At 55.1% G+C, this 7,607-nt stretch overlaps 2 protein-coding genes across 6 annotated transcripts in view; both read left to right on the top strand.

The window, feature by feature from the left end:
• Sirt2 (sirtuin 2) overlaps nt 1-1,729 on the top strand; it is a 23,082-nt gene extending 21,353 nt beyond the window's left edge. For all 3 annotated transcript variants that reach the window (XM_023721521.1, XM_023721520.1, XM_004636791.2), the window contains 3 exons: nt 725-795; nt 872-938; nt 1,036-1,729. In XM_023721521.1, coding sequence (XP_023577289.1) covers nt 725-795; nt 872-938; nt 1,036-1,191 — 294 coding nt within the window. In that variant the 3' untranslated portion in view covers nt 1,192-1,729. The remainder of the gene's footprint in view (nt 1-724; nt 796-871; nt 939-1,035) is intronic.
• Nucleotides 1,730-3,037: 1,308 nt separating this feature from the next.
• Rinl (Ras and Rab interactor like) overlaps nt 3,038-7,607 on the top strand; it is a 5,876-nt gene continuing 1,306 nt past the window's right edge. The window contains exons 1-8 of one of the 3 annotated variants that reach the window (XM_004636870.2): nt 3,038-3,120; nt 3,282-3,441; nt 4,722-4,818; nt 5,946-6,018; nt 6,098-6,162; nt 6,448-6,585; nt 6,658-7,068; nt 7,342-7,607. The exon at nt 7,342-7,607 is cut by the window's right edge and continues 28 nt beyond it. In XM_004636870.2, coding sequence (XP_004636927.2) covers nt 3,071-3,120; nt 3,282-3,441; nt 4,722-4,818; nt 5,946-6,018; nt 6,098-6,162; nt 6,448-6,585; nt 6,658-7,068; nt 7,342-7,607 — 1,260 coding nt within the window. In that variant the 5' untranslated portion in view covers nt 3,038-3,070. Of the gene's footprint in view, nt 3,121-3,281; nt 3,442-4,721; nt 4,819-5,945; nt 6,019-6,097; nt 6,163-6,447; nt 6,586-6,657; nt 7,069-7,341 lie in introns of those variants that run through there. The other 2 variants (XM_023721518.1, XM_023721519.1) reach the window with 2 other exon arrangements.

The following is a 7,607-nucleotide window of genomic DNA, read 5'->3' as shown; positions in this document are numbered from 1 at the left end:
GTTTGGTTTGGTTTTGAGACAGTGTCTCACTATGCAGCCCAGGCTGGCCTCAAACTTGTGGCAGTCCTCCAGCTTCAGCCTCCTGAGTGCTTGGATTATAAATGTGGTAACAGATTTGTAGCCCAGCATTCAGGAGGCTGAGGCAGGAGAATCACCATGAATTGGAGGCCAGCCTGGGCTACATAGTAGCTCAGTCCATCCCTTCAGGCTCTTAACCACTCCCTCCTGATTTCAAGGCCAGCCTGTGCTACATAGTAAGACCCCAAATAGCTCAGCAGATTAAAGCGCCTGCAGCACAGCCTGCCATGCCGGCCCCGCCCCCAGGGCTTGCTGAGATGGCAGTTGAGACTGGGTTTGGTGGCGCATGCCTGTAATCCCAGCTCTTGGGAGGCTATAAACAGGCAGATCACTACAAGTCCAATCTAGTAGTGAGACCCTGAACCCCTGTAGACCCTTCCCTAAAATGCAAAAAAAAAAAATTCTTTTACCCCAGTTTGAATCTGCAGGTGCAGAACCAGTGATATGGAGAGTCCTCTTATACAGTATGTTCTAATTCACTGACACCACTATCATATTGGGGTGGGAGGTTTCCGTGACTATCCCCATTACAAATAAACTGAGGCACAGAGGCCCACCAGGGACCAAAGCAAAGTCACAAAGCTGGGATATAGCCCCAGGCCACCTGGCTCCAGGCCAGTGCTCTTAGCTTTCCCCCCCACCACAGACGGACCCCTTCCTGGGAATGATGATGGGCCTAGGAGGCGGCATGGACTTTGACTCCAAGAAGGCCTACAGGTGAGGCAGGCCTGGGCTGGGCAGTAGCTGGTAGGGGGGTGGAGCTGGAGCTCTGACTCTCCTGCCCACACCACAGGGATGTGGCCTGGCTCGGTGACTGTGACCAGGGCTGCCTGGCCCTCGCTGACCTCCTTGGATGGAAGGTGAGGAGTTAGGTGACCCCAGCCCACCCTGAGCCCAGCTGCCCACCCCCATTGGTCTACAGTAACCTCTGACTTGTGCAAATGTTTGCCCCTGCAGAAGGAGCTGGAGGAACTGGTCCGGAAGGAACATGCCAGCATTGACGCCCAGTCGGGGTCAAGCGCTCCCAACCCCACCACCACAGCCTCCCCTGGGAAGTCCCCACCTCCTGCCAAGGCTGAGGCCAGGACCACAGAGGCACAGAAGCCCCAGTGACAACAAACCTCCCAGCAGGAGACCCAACCCCCACCAGCCCCCTCTAACCTGGACCCCTTGTCTGAAGAGCTCAGTCCATCCCATCAGGCTCTTAACCACTCCCTCCTGATGTGGGGACCCCAGCTTCTCCCCACGGATCTTGGCAAGTTTCTAACACCCCCTAGGGGCCAAGGCCTGAGCAACCTGTCTCTAACAGCCCCAGTCTCTAACCACCCCAGATGTAAGAAGCAACTTCTCTTAATCTCTAACTGCTCCCAGGGGCATCCCAAGACCCCTGTCCCAGGACAGGGGGCTGAGGGCCCACTACCCTCTCTGCTGTTCCCGGGGGCCTGTGGTCAAGTAAACCAAATCTAACCTCCAGATGGGGTGTCGGCCCTCCAAGTACAACACCCCATGGGTGCCTGAAGGGCTCCTGAGGCTCTGCCACCAACACCCAAGATGGGTGCTGGGCCTCTTCACCCTGGGACCCACTTCCCATGTGGTGTGGGCAGAAGACTTTACCTATTGGAGATAAATTAAAAAACCCAAAACCAACTAACCCTTGGCTGTCTGGCCTCTTTGTTCCTTTCTTGGGCATCTGGAGCAGCGGGAGGGAAGGGGTGAAGTCCTGGGCCCCCCACAAGCAGACCATCTCCAGGCTCTTAGGAGCAACAGAGAGGGCTACTGAGAGGGGCCCACAGCCTTCAGGCCCGCGCCCCGGAAAGAGGAAGGTTCCTTTCTGATGCCCCCAGCCCCGCCTCTTCCCCCTCCCTGCTCAGCTTCCTCTCTTGAGAACACTTTCACTTCCTTTTGCTCCGGGCCTCCCCTTGGGAACAGGTAGGGCCCCCAGGGACCCAGCATCTGGCATCTTCGCCCCCAGCTGCCACCCTCTGGTACTGGGCAGCTGTTCCCATCCAGCTCTGCCCAGCACCGCCCACGTGCTCCTCCCCCTCCCCTGGGCCTTGGGTGGGCACCTGCCTCCTCACCACCTTTTTCCTTCCTGCCATCCCTGCTTTACTTCCAACACCCTGGGCAATGGGGCAGCAGGCTGATGTATTTGACTGTATCTTATCTCTACTGCAACTCTCTCAAAAAAAAAAAAAAAAAAAAAAAAAAAAAAAAAAAAAAGTCCTGTTTGCCACCTGCTCCAGGGTACTGGCACCTCCCTGCAGGCCTGTGCTCGGGACATAGGGAGGAATTCATTCTTTTTTCCCAGACCCAGGGGGCCTATTGCTGAGACTGCTGCAGGCAGGGAAAGCACTTAGAGTGCTAGTCCCAGACTCTCTGTGCCTGGCTCAGAATTAGGGTCTGATGAACAGATAGATGGACAGAGGAACAGATGGGTGGAAAAGCAAGCAGGAGTCAAAACATTCACGGCAGAATCCAGGCAATAGATGTTCTCTAGGAAATTCTTCCAGCTTTTCTGTATGTTTTTAAATTTTTGCAAGACAAAGTGGAAAGAAAGTATTCTGGTCTCCCGCCTGCTGTGGTCAGGGAAGAAAGAGGAGGGCATGTTGCTCGAGGTGGCAGATGCATGTTGTGCCTCCTGTGGGCCAACGTGTTCCAGACTGGATTTAGCAAGGAGTGTTATTGAGCTGGAGCACATTTCTACGGATGCCATGGCCGTGAAAATCTTGGAATGTTCCTGATCCTGCAAATAGCTGCTGTTGTGAGCCCCTTTCCCCAACGTAAGACATGTCACCAGCCTTTCTTTTAGTGATACCCCAGCGCCGGCATCTGGAGAATAAATCCCTGGCCCAGCCAGGTTCACCAGGACCCATGCTGTTGCTCAAGGTTATAAATATTCTGCATTTTAGCTCAGGACTGGGGCAGCCTTGAACCTTATCTTCCTGTCTGCCCAAGGCCAGACTATGGCTCACTGGCTTCCAGCACCTTGAAGATGGCCTCGCCAGGGGACACTGCCTCTGCAGGCCCCAGTGAGGGGCAGAGGTGAGGGCTGCTGGAGCACAGCGAGTGATCCATATCATCCCTGACCCAGAAGGACCCTGAGCCCACCTCTGACTGTCCCTGGGCAGCCCCTTCTGCACCTTTAGCGCTGTGTCCAACTGCCTGTTTCTGATCCCTAACCTCCTGCACCCTGCACATCCCAGGCTGGTCCTACCACAGACTAATGGAGCAGGTGAGATCCCCCTGGGGGTCCTCAGCACCCCAGAGCCACTTCTTCGCCTCCGGAGGACTTGGGGGGTATGGCAGGTCCCAGAGCTGGATGCCCCGGATGCGGAGGCTCTTATGGTGCAGTGGCCACTGGGGGTGAGTACTCCCAGCCAGGGACCTGTCCTGCCTCTCCCAGGACATGTTGGGTCAGCCAGAAGCATTTTGGGTTGCTAGTGACAACAATAGCACTAATTGGGAAAGTAAAAAAAGTTACACATTGGTCCAAAAGACAGAAAAATAAAGTTTTAGGGAGGGCTATACCCTAAGGATCAAACATCGTACAGATTTCTCTTCATCTGATTTCTTGGTTTTGCTTTCAAGGGTGGGGAACTCTAGATGTTTGGGGCTGTGAGTATCAAATGTCCATTCCACAGGCATGGAGCTTTCTAATGTAGCCAGGAAGGCAGCTGCCAGCTCGACTTCAGCTGCTCCCCAATTCCTGGGACTTCCCTCATGGTGACTGAGGGACTGTCCCAGGGCTCTCACATGTATATCCTGAGCAGGAAGCCAGGACACACCAGCTGCATCTGTTTCTTTGACCAGGAAAAGCTCAGGCTGTGCCAATGGAATGTATGGCCAGGGCTCCAGGAGCAGGGCTTTGTAAATCACTGGGTAATACACACCCATAGCCGAGAAAACCTCTTTTCTTACACATTTCATATAGTTCAGCACATTAATCCTTTTTTTTTTCTTTTCTTTTTTTTTTTGGTACCGGGGATTAAACTCAGGATCTTGTGCTTGCTAGGCAGGCACCTATGCTGCTGAACTATCTCCCTTTGTCTTTTTGAGACAGGGACTCACTGTGCAGTTCCAGCTGGCCTTGAGCTCACTTTGTAGCCCAGGCTGGTCTCAAACTCACAATTCCTCTGCCTCAGCCTCCTGAGTGCTGGATTACAGGCATGTGACAACCATGCCCAGCCAGCCCAGTAATCCTTGAATAAGGATTTTCCCAAGGAATGTGGGATTGATATGGAAAGGACAACAGGTTACCACAGCTCCCTTCTTGGTAGGGCACTGTCCCTGTTAAGGTATAATGGCTGTCCCCAGGTTGGAGATCTCTCCTACCACTTTAGCAACCTTAGTGCAAAAAGATGCTGTTTGGGTAGGGATGCAGCTGATCAGTAATGTGGCTGCCTAGCATGTACAAGGTGCTGGGCTCCAAGCCAGCCCTGCCAACAGAAAGAAAAGCTGGCTGAGGTGTGGGTGGCGTCCTGGTGCCAGCGCAGGCATAGGCCCAACCTGTAGGCTTGGAAATCTCAGTCCCACCCCATGGACTGAGTGCAGGGGGTTTTCCTAACAGGAAATGGGTGCCAGGCAGGCAAAAATAAACACGTGTGTACATCTCCCTCAAACTGACCGTTATCACCACCCCCTAGAGTTTCCTGGTCACAGGCCCTGACTCTAGCCAGGCCCTGGTACTGAGGACTTCACCCGGAGAAATCAACACCTATCGGATCCAGACGTTCCCTGGAGGTGAGGCCCCCACTCCAGGCTTCTAGTCCGCAGCACACATACCATCAAGAACTGTTAGCTGTACTTCCAAAATACCTCCTGGTTTTTCCTTTCTTCTTTTCTTTGAGACAGGGTCTCATTACGTAGTTCATGTTGGCCTTGAACTCACTTTGTAGCCCAAGCTGGAATTGAACTCACAGTCATCCTCCTGCCTCAGCCTCCCAAATGCTGGCATTACAGGCATGCACCACCATGTTTGGCTCATCCTTTTCTTCTTGCATAGCAACCAGGTGGTGTGTACACCTTGACCCAAACCCTGCAAAGAGCAGGCCACCTCCTTAGACACAAATTCAAGCTCAGAGTGGCCTAGAAGATGCTGTGTGGCATAGGCCTGCCCACCTCTTCATCTCCTGTCCCATTGCCTCTGTCCCAGTACACGCTCCCTGTTCCCTGACTATGCTAAGTATGGGCCAGCTATAGGGCCTTGGCTTCTGTTCTCCCAGCAGGAACCCTCTTCCTCAAGCAGCTGATTAACCTTCCTTGACTCCCACTGTTCAAACAGCCCCTAGTCATTTTTATTCCTTTTCATCAGAAGCACTATATACAATATACATGTATCTGTTTATTCATGTTTGTGTCTGCCCTAAAAAGGAAAGATAGAAAGGCAGTGAATTTGCCTCCTATTGGACAGTTGTATCCTCAAATGCCTGGTGATAAGTAGGTATTCAATAAATAGTTGTTTTAACTAGGTACGGTGGTGCCTGCTTGCAATCCCAGCACTCTGGGAGGCTGAGGCAGGAGGATTACAAGTTAGAAGCCCAGGCTGGGCAATTTAGTCACTTAAAGAGATCCTGTCTCAAATTAAAAAAAAAAAAAAAAAAAAGCCTAGGAATGTAGGTCAATGTGGCAGCCCTAGTTTTAATCCCCAGGACCTAAATAAATAAGTAAATATCTAACAAATCCTATCTGGTGGCATAATCGGGATCCAAGAATTAAGATAAGGAAGGGATGAGGACTCTGAGGGAGTGGAAACTTCTCTGCTGTGACAGTCCCTTTGAGGGATTTCAGGGACAGGGGAGAGCCCAATGGAGGAGAAGGCTGGCACCCTCGAGTTTTCTTTCTCATTCCTCCTTCCCTTCTCACCCCAGGTGTGTCCTTGGGATCCTCCAACCTCTGCATGCCAGACCTGCCCCACCTTCTGGCCTTCCTATCAGCCAGCAGGTACAGGTTACCCACCAAGGGTGAGGCGGGCCCTTCCCCAAGATGCCCATCCATGGTGTGGGACTCCTGTTTTCCCCAGGGATGTTCTGCCCAGAACACTGCTCCTGCCGCCTCCCACTATGGTGTCTGGAGACAAACACACAGGTGAGGCACAGTTCTTGAAGGAAAGGTTCCCCAAGGCCCAGCAGTGAGGTTGAACATGAGGGACCTGGCTACTGGGTTTGACGGAAGGTGGGGCTGGGGATCAGGAGGAGGGGATGGGAGCCTGGACTCCTTGATCCTTAGGGCAGAGACAGTTGAAGGACGGAGTTGGAGGAACTCAACTCCTAAGCTTGAGGAAGGCTGGGAACTGCGGCTCCTGGTGGCCTGAAAAGACCAGGGCTGGGCCTCAACCCCCTGCAACACCCTCTGGCTTCTGCGGGCCCCCAGTTCCTCTGCAGGTTGGCAGGGCCCAAGCTGAAACCCCAGGGAGGGCGCTCTCTGTGGTGAACCAGCTCTACCTGCACACCCATGGAGGCTGGGTGCTGGAGAGGGGCCCCGAGGAAACTGCCCAGGACCGCAGTCCAGGTGAGTAGGAACGCGTGGGCCCCTGAGGACAAGGGCAGCCGCTACAGACTCCCACCCCCACCCCTCCTCCAGTCCGCAGGAACCCCTCACCGCACAGGGTCTCCTGGGTGGAAGACCCGCTTAGCCCGCGAGCGCACCAGCCTCAGCCCACTCTGGCCAGTCTGGTGGAGAAGGAGGAGCAACAGGGAGACCAGGACAACTACAGGGATGAAGATGAAGATTTCGAGGATGAGCTCACCGTTCACATCCGCACTCTGGCCAGAGCACGGAGCAGCTACGTGGCCAGGCAGTATCGGGCCCTACGGGCGCGCCTCGCCTCAGATTTCAGGGGTCCCAACAAGCCTGGGGACCCGGCAACAGAGCTGCTGCAGGATGTGCGGCACCTCCTTGCGGACCTTCAGGAGTACTTGGCAAAGGACCCCGACGTGAGATCTATCTTTGGTAGCAGGGGGCCTGGAGGGTCCCAGAAAGACAATGATCTTGGTAATGGGGGAGACTAGCAGGGATCCCCCGCGTAGGTGTGCTGCCGCCTGGCCCCCGCACAGGTGTACACACCCGGGGCCTCTCCCACTCGCACGCCCTTTCCAATTTAGAGCAGCGCTTGCTCGCCTCGCGCTTGTGTGCTGTGACCGCGGTACCCTGAACTCCTAGCCCATGCTGGCACGTCTGTCTACACTAGCGGGGGCCGGGGTGGGTCAGCTCGGCGGCCCTGCCCTCACCCGCCCCGCCCCCTGCCCCCACCCCCCGCACCTACAGGCCCTGCGGTGGAGACGGCCGTGTGCCGCGTGGTACTCGCGCCCCTCAAGCCTACCCTGTGGACGCGACTGCGCACGCTCCGTGCCCAGGAACTGCGTCGACTGCGGCGGCGACAAATAGCCTTGCGGGCGGGGACGGGACCCGAGGGACAGAGCCCCGCCCCCGCCCTGCGGAACCGCATCCACGCGCGCCTGGAGCACCTGCACGCCGCATGCTCACCGCGTCGCAAGGTGGCGCTGTTGCTGGCAGCGTGTAGCGACGTCTAC

Source organism: Octodon degus, unplaced genomic scaffold (assembly GCF_000260255.1).
Source record: "Octodon degus isolate 3935 unplaced genomic scaffold, OctDeg1.0 scaffold00083, whole genome shotgun sequence".
Classification (NCBI taxonomy): domain Eukaryota; kingdom Metazoa; phylum Chordata; class Mammalia; order Rodentia; family Octodontidae; genus Octodon; species Octodon degus.
This window is presented reverse-complemented; position numbering and strand designations above follow the sequence as displayed.